Genomic DNA, 17,367 nt, shown 5'->3' with positions numbered 1-17,367 from the left:
AATAATAAATTCTGATTAAATGATATTTTTTTGTAGTTTTGTTTTTTATCAACCAGAGTCGTTCTGTACCTACAGTTTGTAACTATAAATGTAATCTATGGTTTCTATTAAATACAAGGTAGGCTACCACTCTCTCTCTTTCATTCCCGTGGTAATAATCCATGAACACGTGACCCTTTTCAAACATTTCCAGGAAGGGGAGGGGTATAAAAAAAATTAAAGTCGATCATATCCATGGTTCAAAGATGAGCTTTTCAAACGTATTTTTTTAGTATATAAGGATATCCCCTAGAGGGATTGACCTGTCAAGAGTAATTTTCAAAAATCTATATGAGAAATGACATTTCCAGCGTCAGTGTCTGCAGGAAACGATATTGTAAAGGATTTCAACCTTCAACATTCATAAAAAAAAGTTTTCTGTCGGAATCACGGAAGCGTGGTTTTGCTTGAAAAAAAAAAAAAGTTTATTTATTTCAGGACGACCGCTGCAGATTCCAGAAACTTTAATTGAGCTACTTTTTTTCCAGTTTGCGATCCCAGTGCCAAAATAAATTTGAATTCTAATCTCTTGCTTTCACAGAACTACAGACCGTTCATTACGGTTCTAAAGAAAAGACAACGAAAAAAAATAATAATAAAAAAAACAAAAAACTATGGAACTAGTATTATTGCTCGACAATGGAGTCAGAAATATTATTTGTTAAATACAGAGGAAAAAACATACCTTGGAGAAATATCACAGCCTTGTTGCATAAAAGCTCCAAGCGTAAACCAGAGGCTGTTGATTACATTGAAATCATTGGTTAATCTGGTGCCGTGCAATGTTTCGGATGTCTGCCACTCTGATGGTGAAAAACGGCTGACAAGAAAAAGAACTATGCTAACACCTATATATGCAAATACCATGCACATCCAAACTTCTGTAGAGAGGGGGTTCATAAAACTTAGTGCCCCAGGAGATTTTTTTACTGGCTTTTTAATCATAATTGAGATTCCCAGTGTCATATATGGTTTAGTAAAGTCGACAACCCGCTCTCGACTGGAAGAGATTGTCAGTGGTGCAACAGCGAAATCTGCCTCCTAGAAAAACACCAGCATTAATGAGGTATATCTAATCATTGAAGCATATTAAGAACTAAGGTGTTGTTATGCCAAGGTTAGGATGATCGGATACATGATTTCGCTGTCTCATCCACTGGATCATGCTAAAGCAACACCAATTAAAAAGAAGAAAATAACTAGGTTTGTACAGCAGCAGTAGCAGTAGCAAAAAAAGGGTTTATTCTTGAGATTAAGACATAATTAATTTAGCTTGATTGAATCCCTTAGATGAATAATTAGGATAAGATAAGGTAGTCAGCACCATCCTATAATTCAGATAGCCAACCTTTGAATATTTAGAACCTGCAATTAATAAAGTTTTAACTAAAACAAGTTTTATCTGTAAAATTCTAACATGAATCGTGCGATAACCAGGATCGCACAAAACGTAAAGCCAGTAACATTTATTTTAATTAACACATGTTCTATGAAATTATATATGTTCTTCTGTTTATAAGTTTTATGTCCAATTTTAGACCTTCCAAATAAACACCATGATTATTAAATCATGGAGCATAAGCCTAAAATCACAAATGATACAGCTTTACGCTGGAGATAATATCGAACCTGTACAATATTCAGGTTACTGTACTACATCTGGTTTGATTCGAAGGAACTGTGTCAAAAACAGAAAATAATACTAACTATAAATTAACTAAAATCCGTATACTTTCCTATGGTGAAGGCGATGTCGTAATTATTTTGTAGACCTATTTTAATTTTCTCCCCTGGCGAATCAGTACTTTATTTAAGTCTAAAATAACTGTTTTTTTTTTTGTTTCATCTTAAGCTGCATGCTGGCATTTTAAAGAAACGTTCGATTACTGGTAAATGTTTCTAGTTTTCCATGCTAGAAAATTATTGGAAACTTCTATAATCCTCATGCAACAAAAATCCTAACCTTGGCAGTACGACACTCCCAGCTTTAAGTAGACTGCTTAAAGTAAACCAAAATGAGTTCCAAAAATCAAATTCATTAATCATTTCTACGTTCCCATTTGGAGAAACTTTCTTCTTATTCCCCATTGGTGACCAACGATGAACCAAGTATAAAATAAGACTAACGAAGACAATAACAATGCCAACTGCAGCCCACACTTCTTCAGCTAAAGGAGATAGGAAGCTAAAAAAGCCAGGTTTTTGTTTCACTGGTTTTTTTATCATGATCGAAATTCCTAGCTCCATGAATGGAGTGGTAAAATCGACAACACGTTCCCGACTTGATGTAATGGTGACTCCAGCAATGCCTATGTCAGCCTCCTGAAATTGATACGAAATATTCCAGCCAATTGTAAACAAATACTTAAATAATGCATATGCACTTGGAAGCCAGAATCAAAGAAAAATAAAATCTTTGGCGTCACAAATTTCAACTAGGCCCACATAAATCCGAATACAAAGAACGAAAATATGTGTGTGAATTATCTGGGATTCCATTTTAATCCACAGATGTTAATATTTTGGCTGACAAAGAAAGCTGCTAATAGGGATCAAACCTTTAAAAAAGACTTTTTTTTATTTAAAATTAAAAAGTGACGATAGTGCCCAAAACAACAAAATGATATTACATATTTATAAAGTGCTAGTTCTCAGGTTACCCCGCCCATACTCTTTACTTTAAGGACTGAAAAAAATTTCGCGAAATCATTCTAAAATTCAACAATTATTGTCAATTGTCAATTTAAAGTTTATTAAAGATTGGCTTTCAGAACATAGAAATTAAATTTTACTATTTAACAGAAATACCAATAAATAAAGTATTTTGTTTTCGAACCATTTAGATAATAATTTTACTTTCTTTATCACATTGTTCTTGTCATAGAGCCAGATAAATCTAAAAAAAAAACTTAATGTAAAGATTGTGGAGGTGAGGTGATCAGCAGCCTTTCGGTTGTATATGATCACTTTTTTTTAATCGCTCCTAAATTTCATTCGAAAGCAATTTATAGTTGAATATTATTTCATTTTAGATATTATATTAAAATTTTGTTGAAATGCGAGAGTAGCTGTTGTCCCTTAAGCCCTAAATGTGCCACCCTTTAGGTTCTTCCCCCAAGTTTACCTTTTTACATCAATAATTAAAACGAAATTTGCACAAAAAATTTACTGTTTTTGGCTAAATGGCTTTCTCAGAACTTGATCGAACGATTTTTTGAAAAAAGGGGCGGGGGAAGGGGCCTAATTACATTCTAATTTTTTGGGTTACTTAAAAAACCCTAGAACTTTTAGTTTTATTTACAAACGTTTTTATTTGTAGTAATTATACATAACTTACAAATTAACTTACGTAACGAACTTCTATATTTGTATATTCTTGATACGTATATGAGGGGTTTCGGCCCTTCGTCAATACCTCACTATTTATCCTGAAGTTCGAATTATTTTCTAATTCTGTAAGATTGACCGATGAATCACAAAGGCCGTTTAATTAGATTAAATAGCTCTTTTGAAATTACTAAAAAAGAATTCGCGTAAAGAACGTGATATTGAGGGGGGGATTGAACTTCCTCGTATAGTTAATAGTTTCTGTTCGTAATAAATTTTAATATTGCTCCGCATTTTCAGTTGAAAAAACTTGTTTTTTTAATTACTTTCTCATTTTTTTAAATACCCCCGGAAAGCCCGGTGCCCCCTTCTTGGAAATTATCTTCCTCCATGATAGATTCCTTTGTGGAGAGATACTCTAACGTAACCCCCTCCCCCAACCCCGCAACCACTAGAAACAGAACCCTGAAAACGTCAGTATGCTTCCCAATAACCAATACTATATGTAAACAATAGGCAAAGTTCATAGATTGCTGCCTTCTGTGACTGTGGGACCGTGTGTGTCTCTTCCCCCGGGGACTGTGGGGGATTAAGTAGTCCTCAAAGACATAGTTATTAGATTTTTGACTATGCTTAACAAAATGGCTATCTGAAAATTTTGATCTGGTTACTTTGGGGAAAAACATGCGTGGGATGGGGCCTGGTTGCACTCTAATGTTTTTGAGCTCTGAAAAAGGGCACTAGAGCTTTTAATTTCGATTAAAATGAGCCCTCTCACGACATTCTAGGACTATTGGGTTGATACGATCCCCTCTAGGTAAAAAACAAAATAAACACGCATCGTGATCTTCTGGCAAAAATACAAATTCCACATTTTTGCAGATAGGAGATAGGAGCTCGAAACCACTACAGTAGGGCTCTCTAATGCGCTGAATCTAATGGTGTTATTTTCATTAAGATTTGTGACTTTAAGGAAGTGTTTCCCCTTTTTTTTCTAAAATAAGGTAAGTTTTCTCAGGCTCGTAACTTTTGATTGGTAAGACTAAACTTAATGAAACATATATGTTTGAAATTAGCAATAAAATCCGATTCTTTTGATGTATGTATTGGTATCAAAATTTTGTTTTTAGAGCGTCGGTTACTGTTGAGCCGGGTCGCAACTCATTATTCATTTTGAGTTTCATTTATTTATTGATTATTGATTTGTGGTAGTTTCTAACTTGAAAGATTATTTGACTTTGCTTCTGCTCATTTTCTGCTTAATGGAGCTCTTTAATTTTGTTTCAAACTTTTTTTTGGAATTTTTTTTTAATTAATTTCAGTTCGCCTTTTATTAACATATTCTTGAAAAGTTCTTTTTTATATCTTTTTAGTTCCTACGGGACTTGGTATTTACCAAGTGACATATAGCGATCGCAAATTCTGTCGGTCTGTCCGTCTGTCTGTCCCGGTTTTTCTAGTTTAGGCACTTCCAGATAACCTAGGACGATGAAATTTGGCGGCGTACAAGGGACCTGGCCAGATTAAATTAGAAATAGTCATTTCCCCGATTCGATCATCTGGGGGAGGAGAGTGGGGGGACAGTTAATTCGGAAAAATTAGAAAAAATGAGGGATTTTTAACTTACGAACGGGTCATCGGATCTTAACGAAATTTGACATTTAGAAGGATATCGGGTCTCAGAACTCTCATTTTAAATCCTGACTGGATCTGGTAATATTGGGGGGAGTTGGAGGAAGGAAACCTAAAATCTTGGAAAACGCTTAGAGTGGAGGGATCAGGATGAAACTTGGTGGTAAAAATAAGCACAAGTACCTAGATATGTGATTGACATAACCGGAATATATCCACTCTCTTTGGGGGAGTTGGAGGGAGGGTTAGTTCTGACAAATTAGAAAAAAAATGAGGTATTTTCAACTTACGAAGAAGTGAACGGATCTTAATGAAATTTCATATTTAGAAGGATCTCATAACTCAAATGTCTTACTTTAAATCTCGACCAGATCCAGTGTCATTGGGGGCAGCTAGGGGGGACTGAAAATCTGGGAAAACGCTTAGAATGGCGAGTCAGGATGAAACTTGGTGGGAAGAATAATCACAAGTCCAAGATACGTGACTGACATAACCGGACCGTATCTGCTCTTTATAGGGGAGCTGGGGAGGGGGGGGGGGGGGGGGGTAATTCGGAAAAATTAGAAAAATGAGGTATTTGTAACTTACGAACGGATGATCAGATCTTAATGAAATTTGATATTTAGAACGATCTAGTGTCTCAGAGTTCTTATTTTAAATGCCGACTATATCCGGTGATATTGAGGGAGTTGGAGGGGCAACAGGAAATTTTCGAAAACACTTAGAGGGGAGATATCTAGGTGAAGCTTGGTAGGAAGAATAAGAACAAGTCCTAGATAGGTGATTGACATAACCAGACTGAATCCGTTCTCTTTGATGGAGTTTCGGGGTTTTAATTCGGAAAAATTAGAAAAACTGAGGTACTTTTAACTTAAGAACGAGTGACCGGATCTTAATTAATTTTATTATATAGAAGGAACTCATGTATCAGAGCTCTTATTTTAAATCACAACAAGATCTGGAGACATAGGGGGGAGTTGGGGGGGGGGGCAGAAATCCTGGAAAACACTTAGAGTGGAGAGATCGGGATGAATTGGTGGGTAGAATAAGAAAATATAGTAGATATATGATTGACGTAACTGGACTGGATCTGCTCTCTTTAGGGGAGCTAGGGGGGATCCAGTGATTTGGCGAGTTCAGTGCTTCTGGACGCGCTAGGACGATGAAAATTAGTAGGCATGTCAGAGACCTGCACAAATTGACTGGATAAAGTCGTTTTCGCCGATTTGGCCATTTGGGGGGCTGAAGGGAGAGGACAAATTAGAAAAATGAGGTATTTTTAACTAACGAGTAGGTGATCGGATCTTAATGAATTTTGATATTTACAAGGACCTCGTGTCTCAGAGCTCTTATTTGAAATCCCGACCGGCATTAAGCCTCTGATTTTCCTTTTAAATAAATCCATTGACTCTTAGAATTCTGCTAGAGCTCATACCATACGAGCTCTTGGCCCAAATGATTCATCTTAATATCCGCAGTCGTTCTCGATATATTGCTGACGTGTTTTATTGGCAATCTTAAACACCATACCTTAGGATTTACTTTAAAACAATAGTTAGATTTAAAGAATAAAGGGTCAATTGCACAGTTTGGAGGAGTTGACATGCCAAATATCCATAAAGACTTAGTTACTGGACCGTTCTACTATGCTGTACAAAATGGCTGTCTCAAAATTTTGACTGGATGCGTTTAGAAAACGAAAAGGCTTGAGAGAAGGGTCGCTTGTCCTCCAATCTCTTTTTACTCTTAAAAAGGGAGCCATAACTTTTAATTTTGAATTGAATTAGCTCCTTCAAATGTCTCAATGATATTTCTAGCTATTATAGAGTTGTGCTACCTATGATGTTCCTTGTATGCCCTTTTGAAAACCTGCATGCACACAGTTTTTTTGTTTAATTGAAAAACCTCCTAAACGTTCCTTAAAAGTTTCACCTTAATTCTATTAGCGTCATTAGTTAAAGTAACTGTAATAGTAGTATTAAAAGCATACACTTAGTGTCTTCTGGCTAGTTCAAAATCCCTTGTAACTTACCCTTAAAGGTCTAACTCAATAATATAAGTTGTTCTTCAATAATTACTTTGTAACCTTTTTGAAAGTCTACCTGCTTATAGTTTGTTTTGATTTAGTCCAACATCTGCCTAAATATTCATTAAAAGCTTTAATTTATCTGGCACACTAGCAATGTGTTTAGCAGCATTGATAGCTGTATTCACATAGCACCTTTGGTTTCTTCAACATGCCCTTCAACACACGCTGAAAGTTTCAGCTTAATACCATCAACCGTTCCTGAAGTATTTCTGATGCGTCCACTTGACAACCTGTGTCAAGTTTCTATATATATTTTCCAGTTTCTATACATTCCAAGTTTTTTGCCTTAATATGCTTAGTTTTAATAGCAGTAGTAGTAGTAGGAGCAGTAGAATTAGTTGTTGTAGCCTTAGCCTTAGTAGCAGTAGTAGTAATAGAAGTAGTAATAATAGCAAGAGTAGTAGTAGTATGAGTAGAAGCAGTAGCATTAGGATACAAATATTTTCTTCTGGTTAGTTCAAGATTCCTCACAACAAGCTATCCTAATTTCAACTTCACACACAAAACAAGTCCTGGAAGTTTAAATTTATTACAATTAGCCATTGCTATTACATTGCTGATGTGTGCTTTTGTACATATCATTGAAAAATGTCCAATTGAATCAGAGTCTTTGGCAGGCTCATAGAGAAGCCATGCCCAGTGTTTAAGTGATTCAATCGACGGAGCCCTGACTGAATATATCACCCCCTTTTTATTGTAAAGTTCACCCTATTCATACTCTGTATAGTACTATAACGTTGAAACCCAATCTTTAAATCCTTGTTGACCCATTCAAAACATCTATCCCCTTAAGTGTTAAAGGATATCTCCTCTTAATACAATTCAAATCGACTTAAGGAAACCCTGACTCCTCCCAACACCATTAACTGCAAAATCATTCAGATATGTGTTACTAGCATCATCTCTCCCGGGTTTATGTCCTGTGACAAGAACCGTGTACTTGAAGCATTCTTAGCTCGTTTTAAACCGAAAGCGTTGTACACCTTAACAACCCTCTAAACCCGCATTATATTCTACACCCCCCCCCTCCCTTCTCTGCTCCGCCTCTAAAAGCAAATTCTTTTTTAAATTTGGTTATTTTTACGTCTAAATTTTCTATAAGCAAAACTACTGACCCGCTCCTATTTTAATTTGGTTTTTGACACTATCAAAAATACTACCCACCAAATCTGAAAAAAAAACACCCTCAAAAATATGCAAGTCGGGGTGAAGTGTCTGCATCTCCGTTTTTGGGTAATGCGAGTATATCCGAAAAAAAGCCCTCAAAAATATGCAAGTCGGGGTGAAGTGTCTGCATCTCCGTTTTTGGGTAACGCGAGTACACATCTCCTAACTTTTCATTAGCATTTATTTTAGCAATGTATACTTTCACACTGTCCCTCCCTCACGACTCCCGAACCTGTCATTTAAGAAGTGTCCAAATTTTGCTGACATAGGAGTGTGTCATGTCTGGTGGATCCATATGGTTACTACGACCTTTGAGAGTGTTGAAGGGGTTTCCAAACTTAGCTGTAATAAAGTAAATATTGCGCAAAGCGGAGTTTTGCTAAATAAAATTCAGGTAAAGCAGAGTTCGAATCGCACCCACTTTGCCCTGGTCCTCCATATCACGATCACTTTGTGGGGAAGGTACTTTCTTGACTTCGCTTACTGGTATCTGGCCAAACCATTCGCAGTCATCTTCGAGGCCAATATCCCACAGAAACGCATCCAAACAAAACATAGGGGAGCTACACTAACTGGGTTGACGCCAACACGTAAACTCGGCTCACGTTAACTATTCTCTGGGGTATATTCCAAATCCATTAATGACTCGATATCTTCATAAAGGCTGTAGAACCCTTGAGATGCTGGTATGTGAACTTAACAAATAATAAGAGCTTATTAGGTCATTGAAACATATTTGATTTCATTCTGTGAAAAAATCTGTTTTAGGCACAATGAGAGTAGAACATTAGTCTGAAAATTTCTTGAGTGGGCAATGTAGGTCCCCACCCAGTAAATTTTATTTTATGTTTCTACACTCCTATGGTTTATCTTACCCCCACCCCAAATCTTGAGGTCTAAAACCGCTGTTGATTGCTGCCGTAGGAAATGGCAACCTTAGAGAAAATTGCCAGCCCTCAAAATTTAAAATAAAAGGGACCTACCTTACGAACAAGTTCGCCAATTACCCCGTCAAATCCACCAGGAACATCAGGATTTTCAACTCCATACTTCCCATCCTTAACTAGTCGAAGCTCATCTAAAATTACAAAATATTAGGAGTATTTTGTAAAGTAAAAAATAGTAAAATTTAAAACATCCCGTAAAACATTTTATCTTGTAGTTTTGCTGGATTAAGAAGAAACTAGTCAAAGATCCTGGTGAGCTTACTTTAGAATTGTGTTAACACTTTTGATTTCATCTAAAAATAGTTGAAGGAATATGTCACCCTTTTTACTTGAAATTGACAGTCACGATACTTGTTGCTAAAGGCAATGATTTCTTGGTATTCTTCAAATTTTTTGGTTCATCAGTTAAAGTTAAATTCAGTTAAAGTAATAAAGTAAAAGGAGAGATGTGAATCAAGTAATTATGAATTTGTCGTTTACTATATCTTACGTTGAAATGCTTTGCTCCTTACGAATAATAATAGGAAAAGCCACAAAAGAGTAAACAATCTTTTCTGCTTGCTTATGAGGCTAAATCTAGCCTCAAAAAATGGCGGAAGAAAAAGCCAAAATGTCTGAAAATGACCTTTTGTGTAAAACTCAAGCTTAGGGAATTTTTAATACCTCAGACAGTTTTAGATCACTAGAACAAACTTTTAGGAATATATCTCATATTAGGCCTCAGGGAAACGTTCTAAAATGTTCATCTCAACTCCATCCCCTAAGGATACTGTTTTTTTATTGGTCTAGAGGAAAGAGGAAGCTGGCTTTTCTTGGTCCATTGTTCCAAGTCGATAGAACCTTTAGAAGAAGTTCGGACCCAAAAAATAATAATCAGGCTTTGCTTAGAATCCACTGGAATCCTTGGGGCCACTTCAAGACCTTAAATTGCAAAAAAAAGGTTTCAAAAGTTAGCTTTAAAACTCTACTCAAAAATTTTAGATTTTTAGGTGATGATTTTTGCTATAACTCGGAAAGCAAGGTTTAGTAGCTCCCTTGTAAGGTGAATAGCTCCACCGACACAGTTTTTATGCTACGTAAGCCAGGCTGTGTTTGGCTTGAACTATTTAAAACAAACTTCTGAAAAAACAAGATACAAAATGGCTCGATCCTATGATCTGCTCTTAGCTTTTTTCTCTTTTCAAGTCAAAAATGTTTGGCTTCATCAACTTCTTTGTAAAGTAGCAGCGTTAGATTTTAATGTAAATCAAGGGTAATTTATTTGACATTACGAAAGTAGCAAAGTCTTGTTTTCGTAATACTTTGAAATTATTTTCTTATTTTACATTAAGTGCATAAAGAACTGTTAGCAAAACTGGAATTTTAGCCTGTGAAAAAACGATTTCCTTAAAATCTCGTCTTTCCCTAGCTCTCTCGAAATTCATTGAATGTGGAATGACCGAGGAAATTTCTGGATGTTATGGATATTCAGAGAAGAATGTTCAACAGAAAAAGAGAAGCTCAAATAAGATCATTAGCTTGAACATTCAGCCAAAAAAGATATGAAGGGATATTCAAATAAAGCTTCTTATCAAATTAGATAAAACCTTAGAGAACTGATGGAAAAGCGTCCTTAACATCTATAGATGGGGACGACTAGGTTCAATAAGGTAACGTACATTAAATGCAGGTAAAATTTTGTTCAGTTCTTGCATCCTTAGTTTTGTAATCTCTGGCTATTTTCTTTATTATTATTTTCTAGTGTAAAGTTAATATATTACTATACACAAGACATGAGACAATCAATTAGTCAAGTTATTAGTGTCCAATGAAAAGCAAAGCGGATAAGAGATGATTCTTGTTTAAAATTTACTGCTCACATAACTAAATTACCGCTAATGCTAACATAAACCTTAGATTCCAAATGCTAGGTAGCTAAATTTGTAAAGCCCAGTCTGGGGTACCTAACCCTAGCGATTTATTACCGTTTTTACCGATTTCATTTTGCTTCGGATAATGATTCTTTGCTGAATTTTATTTGTTTCCTACAAATTATTAAATAGTAGGCTGCTGACGATTTAAAATAATAATTCAAAAAGCCGTGTCATTCGAATCATTCGAGGGAAGAAATTAAAGCACTGTTCTTCGTAAATCTCTAATATCTCAATTTTTACTTGAATGTTTTTTTTTACATAATTTATTAGGCACAGTGCATTTCCATTTATGAAAACCACAGAAATTTTATGAAACAAATAATTAAGTGAACTTTCGCGAATTGAGGAGAAATGTAAACAGAAGAAAACGATTATAACTGTAACAATTGACAAGTTTTCCTAATGTATTCATAAATTTAAGAAAAAATACAAATTAATCGTTAATTAAAAAATTATTTTTACAACGCTGGATATTCGCTGGATGATTCGATATCAAAATGATAAAAAGGGATAGTAGCAGTAGTAGTAATCAATCGTTAGAGAGAAAATCAATCGGTAGTACACCAAAAGCATGGCTTACAAGGGGGTGCTCAAAACAAAAAGGAAGAAAAACGAATAAAAAAACAACAGAATAAAACATCATATACCATTCTGTAAGAAGTTGGAGGGTGAAACCGTTTACCGACAGAAACTTACATTAAGTAAGTCTGTATGATATGCCTTGTGCTTGAAGAAAAAGATTGACATTATATTATAAGGTTTGACAAAACTCAAAAAATGGTAATATTTCTAGACTCTTTATAAGAAATTCAAAAGAAACTGTTAAAAAAGAATTTATCTATAAAGGTACTAATATAAACAGAGAATAAAAAATTTCACGTATTATTTTAAGCTGAAAAAAGCTTTAATCTGTAATATTAGTGCTGAAAAAGAAAATACGAAATTTAAGCGCAACTGAAGATCACATTTAACAAAATTGTCATCATCACCATCACTTTTATCAAGTATGGAAACAATGAAAACTAACTAAAAAATGGGGCAATTTATTCCTCAATTAACTTTTTGATCTCTATTTTAGTTACATTTAATTCCTCCTAATTTTCTTATGAAAAAAAAAACAAAGCAAAATATTCGATTGACTAAGCAATATTAACCTTCAAAAAGAAAATCGGATAAATAAACATTGTTCTAATGCAGCACTTACTTTCGAATCCAGAATATAAGTAAGATATACAAAATACACTCACATTTTATCCCTGTTTTGTTTGCTATTAGATCTGCGAGGTCCTTGCAATATCCTTCAAAGCGATTGTTTCCAACTAAAATCTCCCCAGGCTCTGCTTTTCGGTACATTGTGTATGGCTCTTCCTAAAAATGTAAATTGTATTATTGATTGAACACACAGAATACATATTTAGGCAATAGCATCAAACTCAAAATAACTGTCACCGAGGGTCTAGGTGCGTATAAAAGCTCCTCCCAATTCCTTTATTTAAGCACTTCATTGCATATTTGTCAGCAGCTCGACAAACTTTGAAAAATGGTGCGAACCTGTATTATTTATGATAGAAATAACAGAAACAAAGTGGGTGAGCCGGCAAAGTGGCTCGCTACTATACCATCCCAGGCTTATGACTAGACTGAGTGGTGAATCCAGGATTTCTAAAAGAGGGGCTTGAATTAAATTTTATTAAATACAAAAATTTCCAGCGTTTCTGATTAAGTTCTGATTAACGCTGCAACTGGAAAAAAACCGGAATTTCATAAATAGAGGGAGAGGAATCTGCGAAGTGTTGGGACTATTTGAAATTTGTTCCAAAATGTTTTACCACAAAGGGGTAACCGAATAGTTTTAACACAGATCATCTATTAGGTTTCAAAATAATCTGTGGTTTTAGATAGCAATATTGCTCTCTGGAGCGTCAAAACGTTTTTCTCCTTGGTAAGTAAAAATGTTCCCTTAAATTTTTCCTCTTTTATATTCTTTTTTTTGCTCCATAAAAACGTTTTTCGAAATTTGATGTAGGATCTTTGTTTTTCTTCAAATAGCTGGTGGAATAGCCCTATCCAAGAAAATACCAAATTCCTGTTAAGATCAATTTTTCATAAAATTCTTAGTGAGTTTTCAGAGAACTGAATGACTTCAAAAGAATTATATTTGTATTTTAAGAAGAATATAAAGTAATCCATCTTGTTATTATTCTTGTAAATATTCTGCCACGAACTTGGAAATTACGAAAAACTTCTCATCAGAAAGCATTTTTTTTAAACTGATTAACTTAACCTTCATCATTTTTTCATCACTTTTCCAGTTTATGGTAACCTGCAAGTTTGGTATAAAACATGCAATGTTTCAGGATTCTGTTAAGATTATTTAACGTTATTTAATCATTCTAGTTACCAAGATTGTTGTCAGCTACTAATCAAACTTTGTTTTGTCCAGAGAATGCTTTGAGCAAGAGGGAGAAGTTATGGCCCCTCACTAGATCCAGAAATGGTCCTGCAGCATACTTTCCTGTAGCCTAATTATGAAGCTTTAATATGACATAGCAAAAGACTTTTGCAGATGCCAAAGAAAAGATTTTAGTTATGCACATTTCTAGGATTTCATTTTTTTAAGAAAGGGAGGGGGTGATTTTTTTCATTTTTTATTATTATCTCCTCAATGAACTCCTCGGTACTACAGACAATAAAATCAAACTAATGTCGATAAACATATGTGAAAAAAAGACGTTACTAAATTTAATTTTTCTCTTTGAGAAAGAATTGATACAGCTATAGAACTGAATATCAATGCCAAGCGCCAAATATCCTAATATCTTAATTTTTTGCATTATTACTGCCAGACCAATTATTTTCTTTTTTATTTTTATCTCTTCAACGTATTGCATTCTTCCCTATCAAACAGTTCGTGGTAACGAACTGTAGTAAGGAGCGACCCGACTCAATAGTAACCGAAACTATAAAAAATGGAATTTTGATACCAATACTTATATCAAAAGAATTGCATTTTAATGTTGATTTTAAATATATAAGTTTCATAAAGATCAGTTATACCCATCAAAAGTTATGAGCCTGAGAAAATTTGCCTCATTTCAGAAAATAGGGGGAAACACCCCCTAAAAGTCATGCAATCTTAACGAAAATCACACCATCGCATTTTTTGTCAGAAGACAGATCATGGATGCGTGTTTATTTGTTTTTTTTTTGTTTTATTGTTGTTTTTTTTAGCTGTTTTTCCCAGGGGTGATCGTATCGACTGAATGGTCCTAGAATTCCGCGGGAGGGCTCATTTGTTACTGAGAAGTATACAGACGTTTTCAGGGGGATTTTTTGGTTTAGGGGGGAGATGAGGAGGGGTTACGTGGGAGGATATTTCCATTGAGAAACTTGTCATGGTGGAAGAGAATTTCAAAGAAGGGGGTGCAGGATTTTCTAGCATTATTTGAAAAAACAATAAAAAAAAAATAGGAAAAGTTTTTTCTACTGAAAGTAAGGAGCAGCATTAAAACTTAAAATGAACAAACATTATTACGCATATGAGGGGTTTACCTCCTCGTTATACCTCACTCTTTACGCTAAAGTGTTTTTAGTAATTTCAACTATTTATTCTACGACCTTTGTGATTCAGAGCTCTGTCTTAAGGAATTGGGACAAAATTTAAGCTTTAAGGTAAAGAGCGAGGTATAGACGAGGCTTGAATCCCCTCATACACCTGATAAAAACATACGAATATAGAAGTTCGTTACGTAAATTAATTCGTAAGTTACGTATATTTTTTACCAATGAAAACGTTTGTAAAAAATTAAAAGTTCTAGTTGCTTTTTAAGTAATCAAATAATTGGAGGGCAACTAAGCCTCCTCCCTCGCTCCTTTTTTATCCAAATCTTCCGATTAATTGCAATTAATTAATATGCAAATTTCATTTTAATTATTTATGTGCGGAGAGCCAAGATTAAAACATGTATTAATTCAAAAACGTCCAGAAATTAAATACAAAAAAAACAAGTTTTTTTTTAAATGAAAGTAAGGAGCAACATTAAAACTTCAAATGAACAGCAATTACTTCATATATGAAAGAAGCTTTTCCTCCTCAACGCCCCGCTCTTTACGCTAAAGTTTCTTACTGTTTTAAAAATAGAGTTAAGAGAAAGAGTCAAACTTTAAAGTGAAGAGCGGGGCGTTGAGGAGGAAAAGCCCCTTTCATATACGAAGTAATTTCTGTCCGTTTAAGTTTTAATGTTGCTCCTTACTTTCATTTAAAAAAATGGGTTTTTTTTTATTGAATCCCCTAAAAGGTTGATTCGTCTTATTTCTTTTATTGTTCTCCAGACTGTGAATACCGATACCAAACGCGTGCTACCAATGAACAAATCTTACGTCGCTTATTATTCTTTGGTTTAGATGTTCTCCAGAGGAGCTGCATCGCGGTCCGGCTTTGTCTAATGGTTGAGGTAGGAGATAATTGCACTGTCTAAATATGTGTACTGTGATGGAAAAGGATTAGTAAGTATCAATATAACTTCCACGCAATGCCATGGAGATAAATCAGCAAAGTACACGACGCACTGCAAAAATTTCTCCATGTTGGAGAAACCTTTTCAACATTAATTTCAACCTTTATTATTAAAAAAGGTGGGCATGTTTGACCTTCAGTGTCCAAAAAGACGAAGGGCAGTTAGTTGAACCTTTCAGAGAATGTGCAGGAGAGTGGTGAGCTAAATCGAAACACGTTATTTGCATACGGGTTGTCAAAAGGAGGCAAATAAGTAATGCCTGAGTATGAAATTTGGAACTTTTAGAAATGATTAGGGGGGATGATCAATTATCAAAAAAGGCAGTATTTGCACTATGCTACTATTACGACTACTACTACTTCTACTACTGTTACCAGTACTACAGTCACTACTACCACTACAGATGCTACTTCTTCACTGAGTGCTACCAAGGCTGAGAATATTGAAATGAAAATTTGAGAAAATGCTAAGGAGAAAGTTGAACTATGTCAAAACATACTATGAGCATACATACAAATTTTCAAAAGGGCTTATCAGCAATCTCCTTGGAACGACTTATCGTGTCAAGCTGAAAATTCCAGGGAATCATGAGGGGTATGTTCAATTGACCAAAAGGCCAAATGTGTATACTACTACCGCTATTAATAGTGCTGCCACTATTATTACCACTACTAATACAACACTACTACTGCTCCAACTATTGCTAACCCTCCTATGATGCTCGTATTATTAAGGCTTAGGATATTAAACTGAAAATTTGGGAAAATATTGGGATAATTGAACTAAATAATTTTTGAAATAATTGAACTAAATCAAAACACAAAGCTCGTATGCAGATTATCAAAAGAGCGGATCTCAGGAGTGGAGATAAAGTATATCATTCAATCACAAACGTTTCTTCTGTTAGCAAAACTAAGCTAAGCAGCAAATTTTAAATTCCACAAATATTGTCATTTTAGATTTTAATGATAAAATATATCTTTTTGAGGGATTTCTCTGATGACAATGACTCTCTGTCTTTTCATTTGCGATGCTCTCTCTCTCTCTCTCTCTCTCTCTCTCTCTCTCTCTCTCTCTCTCTCTCTCTCTCTCTCTCTCTCTCTCTCTCTCTCTCTCTCTCTCTCTCTCTCTCTCTCTCTCTCTTTCTCTCTCACACACACACACACAGACATTCTTTCTCTTACACACACCCGCACACCCCCACACTCCCCTGTACTTTTTTTTCGTCTTACTCTCTCTTTTTTATCTACCCCCTCTTTAAATCTTTCTCTCCTCCTCTCTCTCTATTCATTTCTGTCTTGCACTGTGTTTTGAAATGTATAACATTTTAATATAGAACTTTTGTAGAAAATGCTGAAAAAAAGTTCTTTTTTTTTACCTACCAAAATTGTCAACACAATATATGTTCTGCCGGCTTCCACTCCTTCAAGCGTATGGACTCTCGTGTATTTTGCCGGAACAGTGATTAATCCACTATAATCTGACCATTCAGCTATCTAAAAAAAAAAGTATAATATTATAAACATAACTTCTCTTTGTCAAGCTTTATTTTTTTTTGCTGTTAAATACCAGTCATAATTTTAAATAATAAAAAACAAAAGTTTTATTTCCAGAAGAAAACAGTAACTTTAAACCTAAAACGGACAATAATTATTGCTTCACTGATTATGCAAGATAAAAAAGCTGAATCCTCACATTTCATTTTTTCTGAACCCTGCCTGCGAATCTGATAAAAT

At 34.8% G+C, this 17,367-nt stretch overlaps 1 protein-coding gene across 3 annotated transcripts in view; it reads right to left on the bottom strand.

Annotated features, from left to right (window-relative positions):
- Positions 1 to 17,154, bottom strand: part of LOC136029161 (glutamate receptor 4-like) — a 93,351-nt gene extending 76,197 nt beyond the window's left edge. The window contains exons 1-5 of one of the 3 annotated variants that reach the window (XM_065707260.1): positions 17,014 to 17,154; positions 12,362 to 12,482; positions 9,238 to 9,332; positions 2,003 to 2,361; positions 725 to 859 (exon numbers count right to left, since the gene is read on the bottom strand). In XM_065707260.1, the coding sequence (XP_065563332.1) occupies positions 725 to 859; positions 2,003 to 2,361; positions 9,238 to 9,332; positions 12,362 to 12,467 (695 nt within the window). In that variant the 5' untranslated portion in view covers positions 12,468 to 12,482; positions 17,014 to 17,154. Of the gene's footprint in view, positions 1 to 724; positions 1,081 to 2,002; positions 2,362 to 9,237; positions 9,333 to 12,361; positions 12,483 to 17,013 lie in introns of all 3 variants that reach the window. The other 2 variants (XM_065707261.1, XM_065707262.1) reach the window with 2 other exon arrangements.
- Between the last annotated feature and the right edge of the window lie 213 nt (positions 17,155 to 17,367).

The sequence above is a fragment of the Artemia franciscana genome, chromosome 7 (assembly GCF_032884065.1).
Source record: "Artemia franciscana chromosome 7, ASM3288406v1, whole genome shotgun sequence".
NCBI lineage: Eukaryota > Metazoa > Arthropoda > Branchiopoda > Anostraca > Artemiidae > Artemia > Artemia franciscana.
The sequence above is the reverse complement of the archived record's forward strand: the minus strand, read 5'-3'. Positions and strand labels throughout refer to the sequence as shown.